The sequence below is a fragment of the Columba livia genome (genome assembly GCF_036013475.1).
Source record: "Columba livia isolate bColLiv1 breed racing homer chromosome W unlocalized genomic scaffold, bColLiv1.pat.W.v2 SUPER_W_unloc_5, whole genome shotgun sequence".
Lineage (NCBI taxonomy): Eukaryota > Metazoa > Chordata > Aves > Columbiformes > Columbidae > Columba > Columba livia.
The window spans coordinates 2,472,889-2,499,953 of NW_027043000.1; the positions used below are offsets into that span (position 1 = coordinate 2,472,889).

The 27,065-nt window shown below is 39.3% G+C and overlaps 1 protein-coding gene across 1 annotated transcript; it reads right to left on the reverse strand.

Annotated features, from left to right (window-relative positions):
- Positions 1-754: 754 nt before the first annotated feature.
- On the reverse strand, positions 755-26,801 carry LOC135577524 (uncharacterized). Its single transcript, XM_065047659.1, has 12 exons — positions 26,656-26,801; positions 26,400-26,499; positions 24,952-25,018; positions 23,356-23,420; positions 22,135-22,162; positions 8,921-8,982; positions 7,651-7,743; positions 6,817-6,898; positions 4,312-5,891; positions 3,706-3,769; positions 2,447-2,534; positions 755-1,442 (listed from the first exon to the last, which is right to left on the reverse strand). Exons 1-12 carry the CDS (start codon positions 26,688-26,690, stop codon positions 1,379-1,381), a joined length of 2,328 nt encoding a protein of 775 aa, XP_064903731.1. The 5' UTR covers positions 26,691-26,801; the 3' UTR covers positions 755-1,378.
- Between the last annotated feature and the right edge of the window lie 264 nt (positions 26,802-27,065).

Here is a 27,065-nt window from a genome sequence, read left to right on the forward strand (position 1 = left end):
GTTAGAAAAACGAGAGTTTAAGCTTGATTTTGGGTTTGGGGATAAGGGAGATTAGGGGCACGAAGGATTCTGTTAAATGGTACGGCTTCTGCTTCCTACTCAAGTTGCCAGGGATGTATAAATTATCCAGGTGTATATATACATATATGAATATATGTCCATGTATAGATTCTCATATTTGGGAAAGGGATTAAACTATGACACATAACATAGAAGTTGCAAAAATAAATAGCCTTTCCAAGATTAAACTGCTAACTCTTAAAAATTGTTACTGAAGTCTGACTAGACATTTTCTTCCTTGTCTGAAACTTATGAAGGCCCTTAGGACCATACAATAATAGGTCCTGTATAGTTAAGGAGAGAGTAGAAGTCACAAATAAGGTTGGGTTGTTACTTCTAATGTGCAAAAAATTGAGGAAAAAAAGTGCAAGAAATTGTGTCTTCTGTTTGTTTTTCTGTTTGTTTTTCAAGGTTCGTCAAAAGGTCTGCATTTAGCTTCAGCAATGCAAGAACTGATTGGTACAGCTAAATCTTATGTAGGTTGGTCAAATATTTTAGTTACAAAACATGTTTCTATTAAAATTCATTAGAAATATTTAATTTATTGAAAACACAGAGGCACTGTTTATCTGGCAAACAATGCAGCAATGAAAACCTGTGGGACCCAGCCACATCACTCTGATGTATTTGCTGTAGGGATACAAACTCCTCATGAGCATTCGCATACCTGAAATAAAATGTTGAAAGCAGATAATTGTTGAGAACGGGTTTTTATTTAGAACATATATTTTGTCAGAACACAGAATATAACTGTCAAATTCACTGAAACATATAAAGTTTTATTGAACAATCTACTCTGTGAGCTATGTAGAAAATTTAACATAGCAGGCATATAACAAGTCATAGCGCCTAATACTGCATTTCAATCATCCATCCCAGTTTAGAATTTTTCATGTAGTGTCAATACCCTTATAAAGCACAAACAGGCAGGAATCCAGCAAAAAGAGCTTGATTCTCATCTTACGACTAATATGTTAAGAATCAAAGCTTATTAGCAGATAACAAGAAAATACTGATCACACTGTTAGAACAAACACTACTAACTACAAAATTTAAACTTTGCCATAGAACGGAACCCTGATTCCCTGCAATACCTGATGAAGCCAAAGGACTAAGCGCCCTGTCAGAAGGGATGAACCAGTCCTGAAGACTTACATTACAGGTAAGCATAAAACAGGACTAACTGCATGACACGTACATAAAATACATCCCTGATTCTTGGAAGAAGAAAGAAAAACAAAACAAACCCAAACTTTATAAACCAAAGTTTTTTCTGTAGCAGTCCATGAATGCTCCTTGGTGGGTTTCAACCAGGAAGTCACCCAAGCGATTGCTGGGATTTGTCATCTTTACCCACAGTGTAGCTTAATTTTCTGGATACCCTATAGAAAAGAATTGTTAAGATGACAAAGTAAATTACACAAAAATACTATGCCTGCCAAAACTCTGATGAACAGAATGAAATTGAAACAAATCATCAAAGCAAGATATCTGAACATCTTGACTGTAAACAGCAGCAGGACTCCTTGTCCACATTCCTATGTGCTCTCAGCTAGAGAGAAAACTTTTCATCCTATGTCATTTTAATGTCTCCGTAATGCTACTCTCTTAACCTAAATTACATAAGTTTCTCTTAAACTTCCAGATGTAAGCTCGGAATGTATTCACCAATAGCTAAAAGGGAAAGATACAAGTGAGAATGTAATTATTTCCTTGCATATTACTTAAGAAATGCCATATTTTGAACCATTTTGGTTTACATCTGACAATTCAGTATAGCACTATAGCTGTACAACAGCAGTCACAGAGAGCTCAAGAAAAGTTTTAGTTATGAACATTGCTTTTTCTGAAATACGTCTCTCATAATCACCTTCTCCAGAAAGGCTATCAAGTTTGAGACAGGAAGACAATACAGGTTTCTTTCCACCACCATTCATTACAAATGCAGCATTTTGCCACGTGGCTTAAGCATAAAACTTCTGAGGGCTCTGTAGCCATTAAACAAGAGCTTCACTCCTTGGAACCATATACAAGAACTACACACTACAGGCCCAAGGAAGCTTGTCAGCTGACAGTCCATCTGAGTTATATCTAAAATAATAAATGCGTCTACAAGGAACAGAAAGAAGGACTGGAGTAGCTATTCAGTCAAGCCATCTTACTACCTTACGTTCACTGGCCAGCCATGCTGAAGTCTGGCTAGTTTTGTCCAGACACTTACCTCCCAGTGTTTGAGTCTGCAGGTCTGATTAGCTTGGGCTTTCCCAAGCATCCGATCTGATTTTCATTCTAGAAGGACACATGTAAGCAACAGCCTCCACACCTTTAATATAGATGTAAAGCACCAAGAATTTCTTTTGGATTTTCTTTTTGAGGAAGAACTTACCTTTTGTGACAGTACTGTGCATTTCTGGGACTGCTGCAATTCTTCACTGCACTAGGCCAACCAGAGTTGGTACCTGCAATCCCAGATTCTGGTGGTAGAAAACAGTAGTATGAAAAGGGTAAGAACAATGCTGAGTAGCATGGACACTACTGTATGTTGTTAAAATGTTAGCCTGTTAAGACATGGTAATACTTCACTGGCATACTTCAATGAGCAAGTTTCCTTACAAAAATATTCTAATGCAAAAGGTGCTGGCAAAACTTAATTTCCAATACATTTTGCACACTGTACTTAAGTATAAGCTATATTTCTGCAAAAATGCTTATGCCATTAGAAAAACGTAGAAGGAACTGCTGATACCAGAAAAAAAACATAATACATAAAGTATTAGTTAAAACTTGAGGAAGGCAAAATAAACAGATGTCCACCTCAAATAAACAAATTATTTACAATTAACCAGCAATGAAAACGCAACAAGGCAAGAAACATGCAAAGAAGTACATTTCTTCTGCTATTTTCTTCTTGTATACCAGTTGACAATACTTCAAGGCACCTTCTTCAGTATTTTCCTTTACATGTTAGTTGTTATCTTGATGACAAGGTTCATAAAAATAAAACAAACATTTTACTTAGTAGGAAAAAAAGTTCATGCAGACATGCTTTAAACCAAAATTAGATTTTAAAAAGAAAATCAGAAGATTAGCATTTTTGAATCTTAAACTAAGCTAGTTTTGGTGGTGTGTTTTTAAAATTCTAAAATTCTACTGTCCTGAATTAGCAAAAGCCTTTTTATCCAGGCTAACAATCTAATTCACCTAAGCAAGTGACAGTAGCATGCAACAACTCAATTGCAAGTTTTTGTAAAGATGAAGAATCCAAACAAAAGCATGTGGTTACTCAAGTGTAGGATTAATAAAGTATGCATTTCCTGCTGAACAGGTAGATATGTAAAGTAAAAGCAACAGCAAATTTTAAATAAAATAGAAAAAAGGAAGGGAGAAAACCAATGGGTATAAGCAACACTTTAGTAGGAAAAGTCCCAGTTAACCTAAAGAAAAGCTTCTTAAATTGCTGTTTACATGTGATTCAGAAAACCCTTTTCTGTATAGATTCCTTAAAGGAACACTTGAACATACCCAACTGTTACTGAGGAAGAAGAGCTGTCACCTAGACAGCGGTCTATTGAGATTTGTAGATCTACCCTTGAAGAAGTGCTTGTGATTGCTAAAGCAGTAATTCATAAAGTCTCTGAAACTAACCTTGCAAGGAAGTACCAGGAACACCAAGAAAAGTTTTATCTGACGCAGCATGAAATCCAGAGCCCTGAGAATAAAGCATTAACAGATTACATCGATGGAAAAACTCATGTATTATGTCACAGCTTGCCTCAGAAGAAATGACTGGGAACCTGGAAATAAGGGCTGGATTTAATATTTAAATCCACAAGTCTAATGATTTCAGTAGAACCCGGTAAAGTTTAATTGGTTCGCCTCAATTCGTTCACCTACAAAGTGTTATCATTTCAGAAGGACACCACCTTGATTAACAGGCTCACTGTCTGAGATTATTTTAACCAGTGACACAGTCCATTAAAACACAATCTATTATTGAGCATTGTATAACCACTTTCAAGGTTATTAAATATAGTGAACTTCCTCACATGATCCAGGAGACCTGATACGACTTATATTTTAGCAAATTAAAATCCCCCAAACCCCAAAGATGTAAAACAACTCTACTGACCAAATAGCACAAGAAGTAAGCTGCCACTTGTTTAAAAAGCTTCCAGCTCTAATCTATTTTTAAGCCCTTTTCCAAATATCAAAGACTGCACAATATTATAGTTTTACAAGGTCCTTTAGTACCTGACTCTGGCAGTTGTGACTGTCAAAAATGCTGGAGTTACTGACAATGTATGGGTTCAAAAACCTCATGTCATCAGTCTGAAGTTCAGAGTTTCTTCTGTGAGCAATCTGTTCACATTTTGTTGAAGATAGATAACGTTCCGGTATACCTCTCAGTCGCTTTACTGGTGAACAAAGAGGATCGTTTTGGAAATTCCCCAGTCTTTTAACTCTGGGAGATACAGATAAAGTTTGAACAGGCGAGTTAACCAGAGCATTTACTGTTTCAGACATCTGTACTCCTCCATACTTCTTTAAATTTGAAGCTCTCTGAAACCCAGGAAGTTTTGGAACACCCCCACTACACAATTGCTCATAGATCCTGTCAAATTCTCTATCACACTGTGTATGGGACCTCACAGAATGACTTAAATTACTCTTCACTAATCTTCCTTTATCTTCAAGGTTCTGTGAATTTGCAAGAGATCTTGTCAGTGTCAAAGGCTTTTGGATTTCTTGGGGACACAGCTTGTAGTAGAGCTTTTCAAATGCATCTTTGTATTTCTGGGGCATCTTTGAAGGACTCTGCTTTGTAGACAACAAGGAAAATAAGTGCTTGTGCTCGAAAGGAATTTGTCTTTCAGAAGTTATTTTTTCAGGATTTATGAGTAAAGTATTTGATGCTCTTGCAAGAGAACAGTTTGCAACAGGTGTAAAAGCATGACTATTGCCATAGGAACTGCAAGTAGATGAACACAACTCTGAGGTATCACCACAAGAAAAGTAATTTTTTTGAGTTTTACTCTCTTTTACCGGATGAAGTCCTGTTGACCCTGAACTGGCAGCAGACGTTATAAAACAGTATTCTGAAGGACACTGGTAAGCAAATTTTTCACTTTCTTTGCATTTTGGATTAAGTGAGACAGTAGTCTGTAACTCATCTTCAACTAGAAACGTCTCTCCCACTGTAGTTATAACATCAGGAAAAACAGTCCGTTTGGAGAATTTTGGGCCTTTTCTAGGTACTAAACTTGAGTCAGAGCAGTCCATTTTGATTTCATTTGTATCAATGTAAGAATAAGGTACCACACCAGACAAATTATTAATGGACCTCTTGTCATCACGAAGTTCTCTATTCTCATTTCCAAAAGTTTGATTCTGGATGTCTTCATGTCTACTGCTGCATATGCTAGGCTGTGGTCGCTTCAGTTTAGGAGGTCTGAACCCTCTTATTTTGACTAAGGTGACATTGAGCTTTGGTCTTCCAGAAGGGTGTCTTCTGTGCCTTAATTGTCCAAACATGTATTTTGACTCTTTTCTCCGAGTCTGCTTTGTCATGAGCCTTGTAAGTAACTCTAACATCCCTGGATACAAGTCTGCAAGAGTTACATTGCTCCAGGAGCATCCCTCATCTGCAGACTGGTATTCTTCCAAGATACTATCACACCAATTTTTATTCAGTTCTGGGGAAGTCTGATGCCTGGGTATGGTGATTGTCTTTGTTGATATGGGAACATCAGAAAATCCTAACTGTGGAGGTCTGGATGAAGAACATTCATTTGACAATTCTACTTTCCTTCTGCAAACAGCAGCTTGGTTGCCTATTAAAAAAACCCAACCAAATTAATGACAAAACAAAACAAGAAGAAGAAAAAAAGCCCCAAATCTATTAGGGCACTTCCACTAATGTATATGACTTAGAAACAAGCCTTACTGTAATAGCATATTTCATTAAGCTTTTTTGCCAGGCTAAATGGATTATTAACATACAATCTATTAGGAAGAAAAAAATAAAAGGTTTTTCTTAACCATATTGATTTCACAGACTATAGAAGACAGAAAAGAGATGTGTTGGAGCCCCTCCCCCCATCTTAAAATAGCTTGATAGATAGATAGACAGAGATCTAAAATGTTTTCATTGTAGAGGAAGACTGCTTTGCTCTTCGTGATTTCTGATCAGAAGGAACAGCCTTATCCAACAGGTTTTGTTACTCTATTTTTATATTACTTTAAAGCATTGTAGTTGGCTAGTACCAGCGCAGCTTTGCTTGCCATAAAGCATGATTAACATAATGCTTTTTGTAGTTGTTAGGCTTGAAGTATTTACACCAAACTTCTATTTTAGGTTTGCATCAAGTCTGGAGAACTTCTGAAAAAAGGAAGTTTACTAGTAAAGTACCACTTTGAGTACCAGTTACCAGCCAACCCAAAGCCATTCATGACATTCCAGAAACAAAAAACTACGCTTTCATTTAATGGAGCGTAATGCTTCTGAATTTTGTAACTATGCATTTTCTTTTTTCCTGGGGCTATTTAAGAAAAGCTGCTTTTATGTATACAAGTTATTTATTTTCTATTTTTTCAAACACATTTTGCCATAAGCAAAATCATGTCTGTCTTCTCTTCAAGAATCCAGTCCGTTGAACTTTACTGTTGGATAAACAGTGCCTCTGTGTTTTCAATACATTAAATATTTCTAATAAATTTTAATAGAAACATGTTTTGTAACTAAAATATTTGACCAACCTCCAAAAGATTTAGCTGTACCAATCAGTTCTTGCACTGGTGAAGCTAAATGCAGACCTTTTGACGAGCCTTGACATTCTCTCTGAAAAACAAACAGAAGACACAATCTAATATCCTCAATTTTTTGCACATTAGAAGTAACAACCAAACCTTATGTGTGACTTCTCCTACTCTCTCCTTACTATAATAGGTCCTGTATAGTTATGGTCCTAAGGGCCTTCGTAAGTTTCAGACAAGGAAGAAAATGTCTAGTCAGACTTCAGTAACAATTTTTAAGAGTTAGCAGTTTAATCTTGGAAAGGCTATTTATTTTTGCAACTTCTACGTTATGTGTCATAGTTTAATCCCTTTCCCAAATATGAGAATCCATACATGGAGATATATACATATATGTATATATACACCTGGATAATTTATACATCCCTGGCAACTTGAGTAGGAAACAGAAGCCATACCATGTAACAGAATCCTTCGTGCCCCTAATCTCCCTTATCCCCAAACCCAAAATAAAGCTAAAACTCCCTTTTTCTCTACAACCTTCAAATTTAGGCTTTTCAGAAAACTTACTCAAGTGAGGATCAACTCACACCTCAGGGTTCAAAGAACAAAGTAGAAAAAAAAGAAAAAAAAAAAATGGATATAGTCTGCACTGTTTCTTACAAGTCATTGCTGTCAGAGACCTGAGATGCTGTGATATTTATGTAATTAGCAAGCAAGAGAGGAACAATGATAGAACAGCAGAGAAGTTGTATTAGAATTCATGGTGCTGCACAGTTAGAGAGCTCTTACTTTATTCTACTTAGCTAATAACTTAGAACAGGTGAAATATGTTACCATAATCCATCCGGGAATTTTTCTAACATTGTCTTGAACTATCACATCCACTTTTACTTTCTCTTGTATTTTCCCATCACGTACATGCAGATTCTTAGTGGGGGAGGAGAAAAAACAAAAAAGTTAAATTCAAAACACAGAAGATACTGACACTGACAAACCCAAACAACATTACTTAGATTTGTTTCAAACTACTGTTATTCAGATGAGGATACCCAACCTGCATGAACTTATTTTTAATGAAGACATTTTATGCTAAAAATAGCCCAAGAGGGAACCTTATGTGAAGACATATTAAAAAAAAAAAAAAAAAGAGATAAATAGCTAGTTTCTTGATGCAGCAAAAAGCACACACTGCCTCAGAAGACCTACTGATAAATACAAACCCCCAAAACCCCAAACAACAAAGAAAAAAAAAGAGTCCTAGTGTTAGGTTACAAATCACTGGTAATTACAGCTGCAAATCTTTATGTATATATTATTAATATTCCCTGAGTTCATATACAAATTAAGGCCTACTCTGTAATTCACCTCTATGTAAAATCTAAAAGCATTTGGTGATAAACAGCAAATGTTTTCCATTAGTGAAACTCTTGCTTTCTGAAGTGGTTTGTATTAGTTGTTGTCAGAGACATGACAATGCCTAGCACTATGCTGAACAAGCAAGGACAGTAAATTCAGTTTTCGTAATTGGTATTTGAGCAAGCAAAACACAGGATTAGTATGGCTGCACACACACAATGTGTGTTGTACTTTTCTGCATCAGTGTAACTACTCTGGGTAGCCCATAGTCTAGTTTGGGAAACAACAGCAGGATATTCCAGTCTGCTTTTGTTATGGTAGCCATTATCTCAGATTTATTTATTTATTTTTTTAAAACAAAACACCATGTTACCTGTTTATGTTAGGCTCTCAGGTGAATGACCATATTTTTATAAGTTTTTTCATTTTGTGATTCATCTGGTTATTCTTTTTCCATACCTATCGTAGCCTTTCTCAGAGTTGCCTGTTCTATGCAATACATTGTATTGCTTTCTCTGGTATACTAATAATACCAAGACAAAATATTACTTCATATTGGCCTTCATGACATTATTTATTGAACCTCTCTCTTGTTACACTTGCTGAAAAAACGCATTAAAATGCAGGCTACATGGAGTCTTCTGCTGACTGCATCAACACCACGGGCATATGTAAGCTATTCAAATAATTCAATCAAGTCTATTGAACATAAAATTATTCCGTTGCGTTAGACATCAGAAATTTTTACCTGTAAGTGAATGTCTTGAAATTTTCTTCTTACTGAAACTGTATCGGTATCACTTTCTTCACCTACAATTTGAAAATAAATACTACATAAAACCTAGTTGAACTCAAAACCAAACCAGAAATGTTTTTAAACACACCCTGTATGACTCATTTGCTAACAGGTTTCATTTTAGAAAACTCTTTTCTACACTAAAACTGTTTATCTGTATTACCTTTCCATTTCAAGTCAAATTTAAAAGCATGGCTTACAGAGTCCTAAGTGGCATGAGTGGAACAAAGAGTGGAGATAACTTGTTTGCAACCAGTTCTTCAAGATTTACGCTAACAATTTCAGATGGGAAATATTTTCTAAGTACTGAACGGCAAGATTCACTATTAATTAAGGTATCGTTCCCACTTATTTCCTACTACATTCCTAAATTTCCCAACAAAGACAGTGAGGACCTTCTACTATGCTTCCTTTTCCTAGTTGCTTCTTGTCAAGACTGCCTTAGAACTGCCAAGGCAAGAAATAAGACAGACTTAATAATATTAAAAAGCAAGTCCAAATCTTCCAACTTAATTTTTAGGTATTCTATGTGGTATGTTTGTGAATGAAACACAATAAAGCATTTCTTTGCTAGGTGTATCAGACCTTCCAATTCATCACTAGCTAAAGCCTTAGTCTTTCATGATCAGAAAACATGTAGCTGCATTCTAAGTTCTCATTTCTGAAATTCCCTGGCTGTTATATCGTTGTCCCATGATCGTGTTCATCACAGGGAGGGAAAGGGGAAAGGAGAATACCCCTGAAAATGGAAAAAAAGAGTGAAAGATCTGGTTATGATACCTACGACATCGCTGCCTCTTGACACTATCCCTAAATTATTAAAAAGCGAATGAAAATATATTCCAACTTATCCCATCTTCCGTTTTTGTCCCCTGTCACTGCAGTCGTCACCTAAAGCTTTGTGGACACCTGCTGCCATAGAGCTAAAATAAAGACACATATGAAAGAAACTGTATCTTTGTGGGAAACAACACAATTTCACATCATCTGGTGAAAATGTTGAGCAAACGGAGGGTCGTCTTTGACAGTTTACCTGACCCCAGCAGAATTGTTTTATTAGAACTGAAACCCATACTTGTCAGATTATCAAAGTTTCTTCCCACATGACTAAAAGAAAAAAAAGTTATCACTTTATCCACAGGAAACCAGTTACCAAGCATCAATAGTGGAGGAAGCAGTGAAAATGTTAATGTTATCATCTGGAAAAGTTTCAGCCTCCAATTGCTGCTCTAACAGCTGATACTCGCTTTCTGCCATTCAGTATTCTTTATCCAGTAGAACTGGGCACAAATCTGGCACACTGCTCCCTAAACGGTCAGAAATTACTAGACTGCTATAGAAATGAGAGGTTCTTGTATAAAGGTAACTCAAGTGTCCAAGAATGGTTGACTCCATCATGTCAATTACAAGTTCTTAGAAATAGGTTGTATCATACAACAAGTTGATCTGCATACAAACTGAATATCCTTCTAGGTGTGAAACATCACAAAAGTGTAATTTTAAATATGTTTTCAATGTATTGTCAATCATACTTCAAATCACTAGAACGTTATTAGCAGAGGATCACGGCACGGCACAAAACAGAAAAAAAAAACAAGTATCTGCTCCAGGGATCCCTGAAGTGTTTTTAAGGGCCAAACGGGAAATTCAGGAACACCTTTGTTGCTCAAGTGCAGGAGAGAGAGGAAAAATGAAAACTTCCACCTTTCTCTCTGAAAAATTTGACCAATAATACAGGAAGTTATTTCACTGGAAATGCACTCAATACAATGTTATCTAAAGGATATATCACTACCTAGAAGAGATATCTTACAGAAGAGTTGAACATATTAGTAGGGAGGTAACTGTAACTATTAAGTTTTGACTTTGATACAATCTTCTGAACTTGAATACACTTAGATAAATATACAACGCAGATTGAACTTTCCCCTTTCTCTCCAAATTAATTATTCTGTGATACTACCCTAATAGATACAGGGAATTGTTCAGATATCACTATAATTTGCTGTGCTACTTCCTGTGAAACCAAAGGAGGTAGACCTAATAATTTTCCCAATTAAGGGAAGACCAGTACTTTCATGTACAGGTGAGAGCTGTTTGGTTTATTTGTACCTGCTGTTGATAGGCTTTGCATACTTTCAGAACAAAAGTACTGTATAAAACCTGGAAGAAACACTGCCTTCGCTAAGAAGTGTCTCTGAATGAATACTAAAGATGGAAAAAACCTGCTAAAACTAAAATTTTAGCTAAAGCAGCTAGAAATACTCTTTTTTCTTAAGAGTTGGCATGTCCTATTGCTAACCTTTTGTATATTAAAAAAACCCAAACACACACACACAAAAATAAATCCTCTCCAGTCTCTTCATAGAACATTTACAAGAGGAGGAGGAGGAGGAGGAGTGGATAATCATATTATCGCACACTGCTATGAAGCTACCAGAGTCTGAACTGCATCACTCATTTATCCCATGAGTGCAAAAGACACAAAGGACACTTAAAGAAGCTAAGCTACAGACGCCTCTGAAATTCGTTTCCTGTATTTCACTACACGGGTTGAGAAAACACAAGGTTACATTTTCTAACTTTGCAGAAATTATTTTATCATTCAAATACATATTTGAAATTACACTCTCAAATGACAGGAGGACAAATTTCAGATGATTGCTATTTTCTGTTTTCCCTCAAGAAGGAAGCAATCATCTGCCTTGGTGACAGCTATGCGTGTGAAGCACCTAATATATACCAGAGTATGAGTATATCAGATCATGAGTAATACAAGTTTCAAAAAGCAAAAAAAAATATCTAAAAAGTAAATGAAAACACCCACCTGTATCAGATGTATTCACACCAGAGGTCTCAGGAGATTACTTAAAAGAACATTAAAGGAATTTTAAGACCTGGTAGCATAAGCTATATTAACCAGTCTGTTGTATTCAGCGCTGGTGAGGCCCCACCTTGAATACTGTGCTCAGTTTTGGGCCCCTCACTACAAGAAAAACATTGAGGTGCTGGAGAGAGTGCAGAGGAGGGTGACGAAGCTGGCGAGGGGTCTGGAGCACAAGTCTGATGAGGAGCGGCTGAGGGAACTGGGGCTGTTTAGCCTGGAGAAAAGGAGGCTGAGGGGAGACCTTATCGCTCTCTACAACCCTGAAAGGAGGCTGTTGCATGGAGTGTGTTGGTCTCTTCTCCCAGGTAACAAGTGATAGGACAAGAGGAAATGGCCTCAAGTTGTCCCAGGGGAGGTTTAGGTTGGATATTAGGAAAAAATTCTTCACAGAAAGGGTTGTCAGGCTGCCCAGGGAAGTGGTGGAGTCACCATTCCCGGAAGCATTCAAAAGATGTGTAGATGAACTTCTTAAGGACATGGTTTAGTGACAGAGTTAGGTTAATGGTTGGACACAATGATCTCGAGGGCCTTTTCCAACCAAAATGATTCTATGATTCTGCGCACCTAGCAAGTAAAGACACATGTTTCCTAAAATAATGCAACTACATGCGGGGAACTACAAAACAATTGTTTAATAAGGTATCTAAAAATTTGAAGAGCTGCAGTGGAACTGCAGCAAAATACTTTAAGACCTCATTTTTATTTTTTTTTTTTTTTTCAGAAGTTCTTACTTAAGGAGAACAAAGTGATTCAACTTAGCAATGAGCAGGCCTTTAAAAATCTGTAGGTATAGTACAGGATCACCTGTTCATGATTATTTTCTCAACTTTTGAGTACATAAATACTTTTCCTAAAGAGGGTTTGTAACAGTAGACGGAATGCAGTGCCCATACCTGATGTCCCGTTGAATGTCTATCCTCAAAATCACTGTTATGTTGCTTTGGCATTTCTTAGCATGCACAGGAGGAACAAAATAATTCTATTTCAATTTGATAAGTCACAGACCAATATTATACCCGAACTCATTAATTCATCATTTGTATATACTCTTACTTGGAAAAATATTTAACATTGACATTTTGCAAATGGAGAACTTACATAGGACTGATACAAAGAGCAGATAAGTGACAGAACAATGTTCTAGTCAAATACAGCATGATTGAATGCATGTGACTTAAATAATAAAAATAGTACATGTGCTTAAGCAGCTATGTTTACCCGACTCAAGACTGTCACTAAACAAAGGGTTCACTAATAAGTATTTGGATCTCATAAAGATATTTTAAATGTTCACCATTAATAGAATAGAACTTCATGTATCCTAAATGAAAATACATATCAGGCCCACTTAAGAATATAGAAGAACAGGTAAAATGTGCACCGTAGCTTTAATAATCCATAGCCAGAGCCGTTTTTTTTTTTTTTTTAAAGGGTTACACCAACCATAATCAGCCATTTCAAATGCTCACTCCATTTACTTTTGCATTTCAAATAAAAAAAGACAATACAATATATGATTTTCTTAAATTGAACAAAATCTATGAGATTCCATCTTTTATAGCATATATAAATATACAGGTATAAATACTAATCTGTAAAAGCAGGTTTTTCCTCATAACAAAAGCTGTTAACGCCTTCAATATTCAGTTAAATATATCTTCCCTAGCATAACTTAAAACATAACTAAATGATAAAGACTTTGCTCAAATTATATTCAAAGTTGGAAAAAATAAGACAGACATCAGGTTTTTTTGCTTTTCTACCTTATTTGTGATGCAGTACATTTAAAATTAATTAGATTATGTCTTCATAGCATTAAATAAACTCCAAGTCAATTCCTTCAATAAGAACTTCTAAGGTGTTCAGACCTTAGGTCAACACACAAAGATTCACAAAAACTTACTTCTGAAAGACTTCCAACACTGTATCTTTTAAAAAACCTAACTGCTGGATGCTTAATTTCCGAGTTTTACCACAGATTGTAACCAGTCATTTTTTGTAGTTTTCAGACCCTTCGGCATATATTTTCTAAAAGCTGGAGGCAAAGGTCTGGACCATCAGAATCTTTTTATATCAGACCCTTCCCAGCTCAACGTTTTAATTATACGCTGATTCAAAGTATACCTGAAGCCTGTGTGGAAAACCTTTTTGGTAGGATTATAGAGAGACAGAGACACTAGATTGTGTTTTGTCCTCAGATGTTCAGCTAAGGGTTTCTTAGATGAATGTCATGAAATAAGCAACACCAAAAAAAAGAAAAAAAAAGACTGCAAAGCCTTAAGAAAATAAAGCCCAAAATATCTGTGCTGTACTACACATCAGCTTTCCCCCCCAATCATATATTCCAGTAAAAACTTGTATTTTATTGGAACATACAGGACCTTTTCAGAACAATGAGAAAATCTTCATATGGCATACATCACCCTAAGTAGTATCAGAATTACACTTAGGTGTGCAGTCTTGATTTGACTTTCATCGTGATACTTGGTCTCTAATGAACCTTTTCCTGCAGGCAGCCTGATTCATTCAGTATACAGAATAATCTGCTAAATTTTTGATAGTTCATCATGGAACTTAATGAGATTCTTTTAACACTCATTTTTTTATATGCCTGCTTATCTAATTATTTTAAAAAGTTAGCAACTTCCAAATCTCTCCACCTGAACATCCATGTAACTTAAACATTAAAGAGCAGTACGGCTCTGTGTTTGCTAATTGGTCAAGCGAGTCTTTAGAATGGCTGACTAACAATACTTTCGTTTTTTCGCTAGGACAGTTCGCAAATGTTTTAGAGAATTTTGAATATCCTTGGAGTTTTGATAGAACTGTGATGGTGTTGTCTGGTTTGCTGAATGTGTGTCAGTTTGTGCTTCTGTTAAGAGAAATGGCGTTCAACAGGAGGTTTGCGTCTCTTTGTTTTCCTGAGATTTGCGGTGCGTCTTCGGAAGCTTTAGCAAAAAGCACTCCGAGCCGCTCGAGAAAGAGCAAAACAGCCAAAGCTGCCGCTGCAGCCACTGCCCCCACAACGGCGGCTTCGCAGGCTGAAGCTACAGCTCCTCCGCAGAGTTCCTCTGCCAAGGTCGCTGCAGATAACATTACTTCTCCAGCCTCAAAGGCTAACAAGGCAGCCCCCCCTTCTTCACACACTGGGCACTGTTGCTGCTGTAACCACTGTGACAGTCATTCAGACTCTGGAAATGAATCAAATGATGGTAAGCCCATATCAGCATCAGTTGCTGGTTGTAAGAAAGTCACTAGAAAGACTACTCGTGCAGCAGATGATGGCACAGGGCCAACATCAACTCAAGGTGCACCATCAGGACAGGGAGGAGATGAAGTGACCACCACTCGGTCCTTTTCTCCAGGTGAGCTGAGAGATATGAGAAAGGACTTTAGTCGTCGTGAAGGCGAGAATATTTTAACCTGGCTGCTCCGATGCTGGGACAATGGGGCAGAAACAATGGAATTGGAAGGTGGTGAAGCCAGGCAGCTGGGATCTCTGTCAAGAGATTCCACCATTGATAGGGCAATTTCAAGAGAGTCTAATGCCACTAGTCTCTGGTCCCGACTCCTGGCAGCTATGAAAGTAAGATTTCCCTACAAGGAAGATTGTATATCCAAGTTAGGGAAATGGAATACTATGGAGAGAGGTATTCAGTTCCTGAGAGAATTAGCTGTGCGAGAGATCATCTATTTTGGATCAGACAACCAAGAGGGGACAGACCCAGATAGAATCAATTGTACACGATCTCTGTGGCGCAGATTTGTACAAAGTGCACCCCCTGCATATGCTAAGTCATTGGCAGGAGTGGTCTGGTCAGCTAGAGGTCAACAAGAGATTAATGAAGTGATTGAGCAGCTTCGGAACTTTGAGGACAGCCTTGCTGGTTCTCTACGGGCTTGTGTCTCTGCTGTAGAGAAACTGTGTGAAAAATCTGATGACCGGTTTGAAAAGATATTTCAGGAAATCAAAGAACTCAGAGAAGACACCTACCATTCACGACCTGCACAAACCTATGTTTCAGCTATTAGGAAAAGGCATTTCCAATCTCGAGAGAGAGGACGGAGGCAGCCCACAAAAAGAGGTTCACTGTGGTTCTTCCTACATGAGCAGGGAGAAAACATGAATAAGTGTCATGGAAGACCTACCTCAGAACTTCAAAAACGAGTACGTGAGCTAAAAGGAAAAACTCCTAGGAAGGTGGCTGCTCCAGTATACAAAAGGAGCAGAAGAGATTCTGATGCTCTTGAAGGAACCTCTAATTCACACCCAGAGACTGTGCAAACCAGAAATTAGAGGTGCCCTGCCTCCAACCAGGTGGAGGAAAGGCATAACAGAGTTTATTGGACTGTACAAATACTATGGCCTGGTACAACACACCCCCAGGAGTACAAAGCTTTAGTGGACACTGGTGCTCAGTGCACAATAATTCCTTCTAATTATAAAGGAACGCAATCCATCAATATTGTTGGAGTGACTGGGGGATCCCAGGAACTGACTGTTGTAGAGGCTGAAATGAGCCTAACTGGAAAAAACTGGCAAAAGCATCCCATTGTGACTGGTCCAGATGCTCCATGCATCCTTGGCATAGACTATCTCAAGAGAGGGTATTTTAAGGACCCAAAAGGGTATAGGTGGGCATTCGGGATAGCTGCTGTGGACACTGAGAAAATTGAACAGCTGTCTGATTTGCCTGGTCTTTCAGATGACCCTTCTGTTGTAGGACTGCGGATGGTTGACGATCAGCAGGTGCCAATTGCTACCACGACAGTGCATCGCCGGCAATATCGCACGAACCGAGACTCTTTGATTCCTATCCAGAAATTGATCCGTCAATTGGAAAGCCAGGGTGTGATCAGTAAGACTCGCTCACCTTTTAACAGCCCAATCTGGCCAGTGCGTAAGTCTAGTGATGAGCAGAGACTAACTGTGGACTATCGTGGCCTGAATGAAATTACGCCACCACTGAGTGCTGCTGTGCCTGACATGCTAGAACTGCAATTTGAACTGGAGTCAAAGGCAGCTAAGTGGTATGCTACAATTGACATTGCTAATGCATTTTTCTCTATTCCTGTAGCAGCAGAGTGCAGGCCGCAGTTTGCTTTCACCTGGAGAGGCATTCAGTACACGTGGAATCGCTTGCCCCAGGGGTGGAAACACAGTCCTACCATCTGCCATGGACTGATCCAGACCACGCTGGAGCAAGGTAAAGCTCCAGAACACTTGCAGTATATTGATGACATCATCGTATGGGGCGACACAGCGAAAGAAGTCTTCGAGAAAGGTGAGACAATAATTCAGATTCTTTTGGATGCTGGTTTTGCCATAAAACGAAGCAAGGTCAAGGGACCTGCACGAGAGATACAGTTTTTAGGAATAAAATGGCAAGATGGCCGTCGTCAGATCCCAATGGATGTGATCAACAAAATTGCAGCAATGTCTCCACCTACTAATAAAAAGGAGACACAGACTTTCTTGGGCGTTGTAGGTTTTTGGAGAATGCATATTCCTGACTACAGCCAGATTGTGAGCCCTCTCTATCGAGTGACTCGTAAAAAGAACCAATTTGAGTGGGGCCCTGAACAACGACAAGCCTTTGAACAAATTAAGCGTGAGATAACTCATGCAGTGGCCCTTGGACCAGTTCGGACTGGACTAGATGTTAAAAATGTGCTCTACACCGCAGCCGGAGATTATGGACTTACCTGGAGCCTCTGGCAGAAAGCACCAGGAGAAACCCGAGGTCGACCCTTAGGTTTTTGGAGTCAAGGATACAAAGGATCTGAGGCCAACTATACTCCAACTGAAAAAGAGATACTAGCAGCATATGAAGGAGTTCGAGCTGCTTCAGAAGTGATCGGTACTGAAGCACAGCTCCTCCTGGCACCTCGACTGCCGGTGCTGAGCTGGATGTTTAAAGGGATGGTTCCCTCTCCACATCATGCAACCGAAGTTACGTGGAGTAAATGGATTGCATTGATCACGCAACGAGCTCGAATTGGAAATCCCAATCGCCCAGGGATCTTAGAAGTGTTTACAGACTGGCCAGAAAGCAAAGACTTTGGGATGTCTCCAGATGAGAAAGTAAAACGTGCTGAAGAAGCACCACCATATAATACTCTTTCAGAGACTGATAAGCAGTATGCACTGTTCACAGATGGATCCTGTCGTCTTGTAGGAAAACATCGAAGGTGGAAAGCTGCTGTGTGGAGTCCCACACGACAAGTTACAGAAGCCACTGAAGGACAAGGTGAATCTAGTCAATTTGCAGAAGTGAAAGCCATCCAGCTGGCTTTGGACATTGCTGAACGAGAGAAGTGGCCAATACTTTATCTCTATACTGACTCATGGATGGTAGCAAATGCCTTGTGGGGGTGGCTACAGCAATGGAAGAAAAGCAACTGGCAGCACAGAGGTAAACCCATTTGGGCTGCCACACTGTGGCAAGACATTGCTGCTCGGCTAGAGAGCCTGCCTGTGAAAGTTCGTCATGTAGATGCTCATGTGCCTAAAAGTCGAGCCACCGAGGAACATCTAAACAACCAACAAGCGGACCAAGCTGCTAAGATTAAAGTAGCTGAGGTGGACTTGGACTGGCAACATAAAGGTGAACTTTTCCTAGCTCGGTGGGCCCATGATGCTTCAGGGCATCAAGGTAGAGATGCAACATATAAATGGGCTCACGATCGAGGGGTCGATTTAACTATGGACACTATTTCACAGGTTATTCATGAATGTGAGACTTGCGCCGAAATCAAACAAGCGAAACGGTTAAAGCCTGTATGGTATGGGGGGCGATGGTTAAAGTATAAGTATGGAGAAGCTTGGCAGATTGATTATATTACACTTCCACAAACACGTCAAGGTAAGCGTTATGTACTTACAATGGTGGAAGCAACCACTGGATGGTTGGAAACATATGCCGTACCTCATGCTACAGCCCGAAATACTATCTTGGGCCTTGAAAAGCAAGTCCTTTGGCGACATGGTACGCCAGAAAGAATTGAATCAGACAATGGTACTCATTTCAAAAACAGTCTTATAGACAATTGGGCCAAAGAACATGGTATTGAGTGGGTATATCATATTCCATATCATGCACCAGCCTCTGGGAAAATTGAAAGGTACAATGGTTTGCTAAAAACTACACTAAAGGCACTTGGTGGTGGAACCTTTAAAAACTGGGATTCACATTTAGCAAAAGCCACTTGGTTGGTCAACACCCGGGGATCAACCAATCGAGCCGGGCCTGCCCAATCAGAAATTCTACGGACTGTAGAAGGAGATAAAGTCCCTGTAGTACACATGAAAAACATGTTAGGAAAGGCAGTCTGGGTTACTCCTCCCTCAGGCAAAGGCAAGCCCATTCGTGGGATTGTTTTTGCCCAGGGACCTGGCAGCACCTGGTGGGTGATGCTTAAGGATGGAGAAGTTTGGTGTGTACCTCAAGGGGATTTGAGTTTAGGTGAAAATATGCAATACTGAACTGCATAATGTGAATTGCCATGCTAACAGTGTTTAATAAGTGTCTTTCAGATCAAAACAGTGATGATGAAACCAGAGCTAGCTTCTTCGAGAGGCGCCTGACAACTTCTTCGAAGTTGATGTCTTTAACCCACAAACAGCGGTCATGAGATGCACTTGTACCATTTTTCCTGCCCTGGGAGACTGTCGTGACAAAATGAACTTAAGGAATTTTTTAAAGGATGGTCCACTGATTAATTACTCCTGTGTATATATGTACATATGTATATATATATATAGTAGTAGTGATTAATTAGATTGTATTGATAGATTGTATTCATAAGGTTTAAGCATTCAGTGAATGGCATATTATAAGGGGTGGAATGTCCTGATTTTGTTAAAAACAAGTTTCTTTTTCAGTGAATTTTGCCTGTCAGCTAAAGCCTTCATATTAACGGCATTTTCCTGGAGCACCAGACACATGTTTTGGTAAACCTATCAATGGAATGCAAACTTAATGATAAGCACAGATGGACATCTCGCGAGAGGGGCGACGAGAAACAAGTGACCAAGAAACTGACCAACTGGGTATAACATTCCATTCACGTGAATACTTCATATAAAAGTGGGAGATCACGAGGATCTCGTCCCCTTGGCTGCTTTTCCCTTTTCCCTTCTGCTTATGGCCGACATTAGGAGAGGACCTTGCTAGTCGTCCCTGCAAACTGAGGCCTAGTGAGAGACTGAATCCAGCTCTGGTTGGCTTTAGAGTCTAATCCAGGACTTCGGGTGCCGGCTCTGCAGTTGCTGGGACTTTCAAGATTGGTTTTGTATATTTTGTATTATTTTCTCTATTCTTATTAGTAGCATTAGTAAAACATCTTTAATTTTTTCCAACTCTCTTCACTCTGTGCTTCTTTTCCTCCCAATTGCCTCTCCTTAGTGAAAAAGGGGGGAGAGGGAGGGGGAAGTGTGGTGGGGGGAGAGGAGGTTAACAATACATCTGCCAGGGTTTTATTGTCACCCCGCAATCTTAACCCTCGACACAGAGTTAGGTTAATGGTTGGACACAATGATCTCGAGGGCCTTTTCCAACCAAAATGATTCTATGATTCTGCGCACCTAGCAAGTAAAGACACATGTTTCCTAAAATAATGCAACTACATGCGGGGAACTACAAAACAATTGTTTAATAAGGTATCTAAAAATTTGAAGAGCTGCAGTGGAACTGCAGCAAAATACTTTAAGACCTCATTTTTTTTTTTTTTTTTTTTTTTTTCAGAAGTTCTTACTTAAGGAGAACAAAGTGATTCAATTTAGCAATGAGCAGGCCTTTAAAAATCTGTAGGTATAGTACAGGATCACCTGTTCATGATTATTTTCTCAACTTTTGAGTACATAAATACTTTTCCTAAAGAGGGTTTGTAACAGTAGACGGAATGCAGTGCCCATACCTGATGTCCCGTTGAATGTCTATCCTCAAAATCACTGTTATGTTGCTTTGGCATTTCTTAGCATGCACAGGAGGAACAAAATAATTCTATTTCAATTTGATAAGTCACAGACCAATATTATACCCAAACTCATTAATTCATCATTTGTATATACTCTTACTTGGAAAAATATTTAACATTGACATTTTGCAAATGGAGAACTTACATAGGACTGATACAAAGAGCAGATAAGTGACAGAACAATGTTCTAGTCAAATACAGCATGACTGAATGCATGTGACTTAAATAATAAAAATAGTACATGTGCTAAGCAGCTATGTTTACCCTACTCAAGACTGTCACTAAACAAAGGGTTCACTGCTGGATGCTTACTTTACAACTTGTAGCACAGATTGTAACCAGTCATTTTTTGTAGTTTTCAGACCCTTCAGCATATATTTTCTAAAATCTGGAGGCAAAGGCCTGGACCACCTGAATCTTTTTATATCAGACCCTTCCCAGCTCAACGTTTTAATTATACGCTGATTCAAAGTATACCTGAAGCCTGTGTGGAAAACCTTTTTGGTAGGATTATAGAGAGACAGAGACACTAGATTGTGTTTTGTCCTCAGATGTTCAGCTAAGGGTTTCTTAGATGAATGTCATGAAATAAGCAACACCAAAGAAAAAAAAAAAGACTGCAAAGCCTTAAGAAAATAAAGCCCAACATATCTGTGCTGTACTACACATCAGCTTTCCCCCCCAATCATTTATTCCAGTAAAAACTTGTATTTTATTGGAACATACAGGACCTTTTCAGAACAATGAGAAAATCTTCATATGGCATACATCACCCTAAGTAGTATCAGAATTACACTTAGCTGTGCAGTCTTGATTTGACTTTCATCGTGATACTTGGTCTCTAATGAACCTTTTCCTGCAGGCAGCCTGATTCATTCAGTATACAGAATAATCTGCTAAATTTTTGATAGTTCATCATGGAACTTAATGAGATTCTTTTAACACTCATTTTTTTATATGCCTGCTTATCTAATTATTTCAAAAAGTTAGCAACTTCCAAATCTCTCCACCTGAACATCCATGTAACTTAGGGCTGGAATTTTCAGATTCAATGAACATCTGCCGAAACTGACATATACAACAACAAGCTATTATTTTAAACAACTTGTGATGACAGCAATATCAATTATAATGTATTTACTGAAGCTTTTAATTATGAACATTATTGTTTTTGTGTGGTTCCCCCCACAAAAAACAGTGAGTATCCTAGAGAGTTTGGCATAAAAGCAGGATGTCTTCTATTAAGTCAAGACTCTTTGGATAAGATAATCTATGGCACTTATTTTCTTAAACACTTTACCTGCATTCCTTTCACTTCCTCTGTTACACTGCAATTAGAAACAGGAAAAAAAGAAACATCAGAAGAATATTAGAATAGTAATTAATGGATGCCTTTGTTTACTTTGGTACATCTCACAACTAGGCACTTCCTAAATAATAATTCCGTTTCCATCAGGTTTCCCACGGCCTGATCAGAAAAGCCACAAATACTATACATGTTAAAAGTTACCTGATCACTTACTTCTTGTCATACTATTGCTGTTAAAATCGCTACAACGATGTAAGCTTTAGCTACCTTGGCCCAGGCTAAGACAGATAATTCCTCTTACAGTCCTTAATGTATTTAGTCTGTAAAGTTGTGCAGCAAGGATTAGTAGAGGATGCACAAGGTATTAACCAGGAGCGGAAAAGGAAAGGGAAATACAGCCCCTTTACTCTCTCCATTAGCTACTCTCTTGTTTCCCAAAACTGAATTTTACCCCTTGTCCCCTCACTCTGTAGGGTTCCAAACAGCTTCTGTGTTAACTACCAAGGCACACCACATAACTTAGCTTTTTAGGCAGATATTAGGAATGTAGCAACAAGGTGACTTCTGGCAGTTACGGCAGAAACACTGAGATTTAGAATAAATTCACTGTTGAGTTCTTATGAGGGAGTTCAGGAAATAGTAAAAGAAGTAACTGCTTGTTTAATGTAAGTACTCAGAACAAAAAAATACAGATCACACAACAGTAATGGCTTTAGTCTGGCAAAGACAGCAAGTGCTGAGACTGCAAAGGTACTTTAATTACTGTAGCATTATTTTGCAGGGAAAAAAAAACAAAAAATCTAATGATGAAACCAGTAAAACCTCTGGAATTGAAGAGCTGATTACCCCTGAACCAAGATAAATTGATTCAGTGCTTGTTAACTTCAATGACAATGTTATGATGAGATCCAAAAGTACACATTCCCATCAGCCAGGACGTAAAAAAAAAAAAAAAACATATTTATTTTTTCCAGGTTTACTAGTGGTGCTTAGCACTGGTAAATGGTCATCTATTTTAGTCTGTCTCATCTGACAGTCTTAACCAATTTATCCTAAACCCCTATTTTAAGGCAGATGTTGGATTAATTGATTAATACCTCTTGCAAATATGATATGGCACAGCAAGATTTGAATTTATTCCTATAGATATTATATATTAAGGAAAAAGAAACCTTACTACAAACTGCATAGTAGGACTACATTAAGAGCTACCTCAAGTACTTCCTCCTGCCATTTTCTAAGGTCCTCGGTTGACACATCCTCCCATGATTTTGGTCCTAGAAATAACAAGAGAGATCAGTATAAACACAGCTTTTCTTATAGCACTATATATACCCAGTATCATTCTAACAAACATAAACATTTAGGAAGAACATATTACATAGTAACAACACATTATCAAATCTGAACACCCTCCAAAAAAATTGTAGAATCAAAAACTCGCAGGTAAACAAGCCAAGAGAAAACTGTAATTCTAAGTTAATTGAGAAGTCAGGCAAAACAAAACAACAAAAAAATCACATGCTAAGTCTAACAACACTAAGCTAAAATCCAAGGAGCATTACAGCCGCACATGCCATGAAGAGGGGAAAAAAAAAAGCAAAATATTTTACGCTTATAATTTTATTGAATGCATGCTGACTACATGGTTTCTGATGTTAGTTAAAGCCATAGTTAAGGCTTGACAGGACTGAGATCCATATTAATTCCATACTGAATAGAGGTTAGTAAACCAAAAGTATAAGCCAGTCTTTACAAATCAACAGTTGTGAATTACAGAGCTGTATGCCACCCTCTCCTTCTCTTGATGGACAACGTATACAAAATGCTATGAAATGCAAGTTTCCCAGTCTATAAAAGCCTTTAAAAGGTAAATCATATTTGGTGCAATGATTAGATAAGGCTTGGTACTGTGGTAGTACATCACGTGTAGGTGTGGTAAGTTCTACTTTACAAGAATTGATAAAGTGACTTAGGAAACATAATTATCACTTCAGTGATAATAACAACTGGTAGAACATTTCATTTCCCTGTAAAGCCACCAAGACACTAAGTCATAAGTCCTACTAAAACCCCAAGCAAAGTATTTTAGAACAACAGGGTTTTTTTTTCCCCCAATAAACTCTCCATAAGCCTTGTCAACTCTATAACGGATCAACGTTTATAATGAAACACTGGAAAAATATGACATAGCACAATGTGGTACAGATTTATGCTAACCACTGAAACATTCACTGAAAAGTTAAAGAGACTATCCACCCAGTTCCCCCTGGCATTTGACATAAGAGAAACTTATCAGAGCAGCTTTCAGAATACTAAGCTGAAAGGAAATTACACAGTCCATTCATGTGTATCAACTTCCTGCCAATACCTCCATTCACAGAATCACAGAATGTTAGGGATTGGAAAGAACCTCAAAAGATCATCTAGTCCAATCCCCCTGCCGGAGCAGGAACACCTAGATGAGGTTACACAGGAAGGTGTCATTCCTTTGTTTCCTCTCAGTCTTCTTCACTTTGATTCTTCTTCTTACAAGTCATCTAAATATTAACCATTGTTATCCTGAACTTCACTAATAACTCTTTTCTGTTGTCTAAAACAGAGCACGCAATAGACCAAAATGGTGCATATAAAGAAAATCTCCAGGTATTACACGCATGCCTCAAAGTTTACATATGAAAGGCCACACCAAAGTGTACAAAATTCAGCATCTCCTGCCATCAAATGTTATATAACTTCCACCAGTTGCATGCTTGACTAAGTATAAATACACAGCACGTAAATATTGAAGCTTTACGAAGTTCTTACCGTCAGGCGTACTGTAAGTGAGAGTTTCCATGGAGATAAGTAAATCATCTTCAAAAGGATGATTATACTAAATAAAAAGGACCATTAAAGATTAGAATAAATGCTTGCAGTGATGTTTTTAACATGCATTTTAAGTATTGTTTTTACACAATTTTGTTTTGACCAAAACATGAAATTATCCACATGCTGCTCTATTGGCTGAAGTTAGCAATCTCAAAACTTTAATTCCTAGAAAAAACACACATATTTTAAGCATATGTATGAGTTGTTCAATCTCAAGGCATAAGCCAGTTGCTGACAAAATGAGGCTTCAGCGAGTTCTCAAAAATGGTTAAGTTACTTAATTACAGAGCTTCTAAACTCCCTCTGTCGTAACTGGAAGCAGCCACTTACCAGAGACCTACAGGTCATGACATATGAAAATGTCATCCAGTCTAATGCGAGATGAGGAAAACATTCTAGAAACAGAGTCTTGTGGCTTTTTTTTAAGTTGTTGGAAACCATTGCTGAGGTACTAACAGGCTAACTCCTGTTCTTACCTCTGCTGTCAGAGTGGTTCCAAAGAATGTTTATTGATATGGTAATAGGTGCTTTGTATGTAAATATGGCCTTATATATATATATATATATATATAGCCTTATGCTAGCACCTAGACATTAACACAAACCATTTATCTGAACTGCAAAGCTGACATCCCTGAATAAATACGTGCATCTCTGGATGGAGGTGTATGGTTCTCACATCTTTAGCAGAAAATAGCTCTGAAGTAAGGAGGATTTGTGGAGGGAGTTTCACTTCTGTCTGTAATTTTTTTGAAAATACCTCATCTAATGCTAGCTAAAATGGATTAAGGGCACTACAAAGACAACTCGGACTTCTAAGTTCAAAAAAAAAAACTGGCAATCCCTGATGCAAGTGTTACTCACGCCAAAGCTCAGCACAAACTGCGAAGCTGCGTGAGGCCCCGGGTAACTGCTGCTTTCAGCAGCCAGGAAAAACGGGAGCTTGTGACACCAGAAGTAACTAATTGACAAAGAGAGTTCAGTGCCAGTTACTGCAAATCAGCACACGGAAAGAAAAATGAACGTGTCGGCACTAACAGAGCAGGACTTAAGAGGTGGCCAGGGAGGATAGGAGTGGAGAGCCCGGCCACCGCGCCAGGCGAGGCAGGCAGGGAGGGCCGCGCTGCCCGGCAGCCTGCCAGAGGCGGACAGACGGACGCACAAGGGCGGCCAGGCCCCGCCGCACACCATTTCGGCAAAAGGGACCATAAAAGCGCACGGCGCTCCTCAGACAGGCAGGGGCGAGGCCGGGCGGCAGCAGCCTGAAGGTCGCGCCGCTGACAGAGCGTCCCCGCCAAGCCCGCCTCAGGACGGCGACGGAAACAAAAAGCCGCTGCCAACGGCTCCCGCCATCCAACGTCCGCGGCGTCGCGCGCGGCCCTCACCCTCTCCAAGATGCTGTTGATGGTGGCCATGAAGCGGGCGTTGCTCCGACGCAGGGACTCCTCCAGGGACATGGCGCACGGGCTGGGCTCCTCCGCAGCGCTGCGGGAATGACAGCGGCCGCTCCGCACACGCACCCAGCCGTGCGCGTTTGCTCACCTCGACCCCAACCCGACTTCCACCGCCGTCAGACACTCCCACCCCGCCCCACGCCAATTCAAATTGCGCACCGACTCGCCCCCTCCGCCTCTACCCCACCTCTGACTGGGTCTCGCACAGGCGCCGCAGCCCATCCGAGTACGCGGCCAGGAGCGCTTCTTATTCTGATTCTAGAGCTCCTATTGGCCGCGGGGTCAGGCGCAGGCGCAGCTCGCCGAACTCTGTGCTTGGGTTGGGGGGCGGTGGCGGTCCCGGCCTTGTGGCTGTTTCCCGACCGCTGGCTCCTCCTGTCGGGTGGGTCCTGGAGCCGTGGCCCGCCTGCGGGCTGTAGCCGCTGCTTAGTGGTCGTGGGCCGTGTGGGGTTGGTTGCTCTGAGGAGAGCTCTGCCAGCGGGAACGCTGCTGGGGTGAACGTGGCGGCCCAGGGACCAGGAAATTCTGCTTTCCCTGCAAGGTGGTGCCCTGCCATTGGCAAAAGGCCAATATTTAAAAAAGAAGACCATGAGCCAC

Coding starts and splice junctions, on each gene's coding strand:
- LOC135577524 (XM_065047659.1), bottom strand. CDS start 26,690: ATGGGCTGCGGCGCCTGTGCGAGACCCAGTCAGAG. Junction 23,421..24,951: donor CACTTACAGTACGCCTGACG/GTAAGAACTTCG, acceptor TGTTATTTCTAG/GACCAAAATCATGGGAGGAT. Junction 3,770..4,311: donor GTCACAACTGCCAGAGTCAG/GTACTAAAGGAC, acceptor CTTTATTCTCAG/GGCTCTGGATTTCATGCTGC.